The 1,761-nt window shown below is 59.2% G+C and overlaps 2 protein-coding genes across 2 annotated transcripts in view; one reads left to right on the top strand and one right to left on the bottom strand.

Moving 5' to 3' along the window:
* ACA1_246650 (Smr domain containing protein) overlaps nt 1–1,001 on the top strand; it is a gene marked incomplete at both ends in the record, with an annotated part of 1,797 nt that extends 796 nt beyond the window's left edge. The window contains 4 exons of the mRNA XM_004335457.1: nt 77–208; nt 312–416; nt 522–616; nt 713–1,001. Of these exons, the coding sequence (XP_004335505.1) occupies nt 77–208; nt 312–416; nt 522–616; nt 713–1,001 (621 nt within the window). The remainder of the gene's footprint in view (nt 1–76; nt 209–311; nt 417–521; nt 617–712) is intronic.
* A 347-nt stretch (nt 1,002–1,348) lies between these two features.
* ACA1_246540 (thioredoxin, putative) overlaps nt 1,349–1,761 on the bottom strand; it is a gene marked incomplete at both ends in the record, with an annotated part of 3,604 nt that continues 3,191 nt past the window's right edge. Inside the window, 2 exons of the mRNA XM_004335456.1 lie at nt 1,349–1,600; nt 1,683–1,736. Coding sequence (XP_004335504.1) covers nt 1,349–1,600; nt 1,683–1,736 — 306 coding nt within the window. The remainder of the gene's footprint in view (nt 1,601–1,682; nt 1,737–1,761) is intronic.

Genomic DNA, 1,761 nt, shown 5'->3' with positions numbered 1-1,761 from the left:
CCCCTGAGGGGATCTTCGCCTCCAACGCGCTGAGAATCGTCGTGGCGCTGCGTGCGTGCGTGCGTGTGCGTCTCAGGCGCTCGAGTACTGTCATTCGCTGGGCATTGTCCACAGCGACGTGAAGCGTGACAACATGCTCTGGGATGACCAGCACAACCAAGGCACCCTCATCGACTTTGGCTTCTCCAAGGACAGACACTCACCCGCGGTACCCCTCTCCCCCCCCTCCACCCAAATCAGCTCCCTCCCTCCCTCCGTTTCGTATTTCGTTTTTCGTATTTGTTCCACATGTTCACCAACAAGCGGCGCAGCTACTGCGAGAGTCGTTTCATGGGACCAAGGACTACATGCCGCCCGAACACAAGAACTCGCCCGCCGGTGACATGTGGAGCGCGGGCATCCTCCTCAGCAAACTGGTGTGTGTGTGTGTGCGTGCGTGCGTGCGTGTGTGTGTGTGCGTGTGTGTGTGTGTGCGTGCGTGTGTGCGTGCCCCTTTCTCTCTAACACGAGGAGACCACCAGATCCACAGCAGCAGAAGCAGCGGCAGCCACGATGCCTGGCGCACGTGTCCGTCCCTGGCCACCGCACCGCCGACTGGCACTCTGGCCCACACAAGGTGCGTTTCCCCCCCCCTCCCCAGCCCGCAGGGTGACGAGGACAGGGGTAGAGTTTTGCTGCAACGCGTGTCGCCGTGTGCCGTGTGCGTTCGCAGAGAGGGCGAGGAAGGTCTGCAAGTGAACTGCAGTGCACTGGCCTTCGTGGGTGAGGAGGAGCACGCATGCTTCAACGAGGCCGCGCACCGGCTGTTGCGGTCTCTGCTGGCGCAAGACCCACGCGATCGCCCGTCAGCCAGCCAAGTCCTCCAACATGACTGGTTCAAGTTGCTCGCTTCTGAGAGCCACACCGACGCGCAAGAGCTGGGCCACGCCACATCGCCCCTCGACCGGAGCAGTGTCGCACTCAGCTTCTCCACCACCTCGGGCGTCGGACGGGGGACATAGTAGATGAGAAGCGCTGTGTGGTGCGATTGAGCCGGCTACAAGATGGGAATGCAGATGGGAGTGTGCGGGCGAATGAACGAGTGAATCGAGTGCTCCTCATCAAATAAGGAGTGCGTGGAAGAGGCTCCTCCTGTCGTTTGAGTGCGTGACGAGCTTTGCTACGCACCAGTACCACTTTCACTAGAAGTTGTAGATGCCAGTTGCTCTTGTGGGTCCATGGCTTACTTGGTGGGTGTACTTTGCCCCCCCCCTCTCGGGAAGAACTTCGGGTTCTTGACATCTTTTCATTCATTGAATGAGCAGTTGCGCATCGAGGGAGGGAAGTAGAGGATGAGAAGATGGACTATTTACTGGTGCTTGGTGATGCCCTCAGCGATCTTGGCCTCGCTGGCGCCGACCACCTCGTGCACCTTGCTGCCGTTCTTGAAGAAGAGGAAGGTGGGCATGGCGCTCACGGAAAGCTCAGCGGCGAGATCGCCGACCTCATCCACGTCGACCTTGAGGAACACCACGTTGGTGTTCTCCTGGCTCATCTTCTCGATGGCGGGCGCGATGCGCTTGCACGGGCCGCACCACGTGGCAAAGAAGTCCACCACGACCTACATTGTGCAACATCACGAAGCGATTAGAACGCTGTTCTTCTCCCACGGCCAGTATCACGGGAGAGGAGTAATCTCATACCAGCTTGCTGCCGGCGTTGGCGAGCTCAGTGTTGAATTCGTCCTTGCTGGTGACCTGCTTGACCATCTTGATTGATTTA

The sequence above is a fragment of the Acanthamoeba castellanii genome (assembly GCF_000313135.1).
Source record: "Acanthamoeba castellanii str. Neff unplaced genomic scaffold scf7180000084763, whole genome shotgun sequence".
In the NCBI taxonomy this organism is placed as follows: Eukaryota; Discosea; order Longamoebia; family Acanthamoebidae; genus Acanthamoeba; species Acanthamoeba castellanii.
This window is presented reverse-complemented; position numbering and strand designations above follow the sequence as displayed.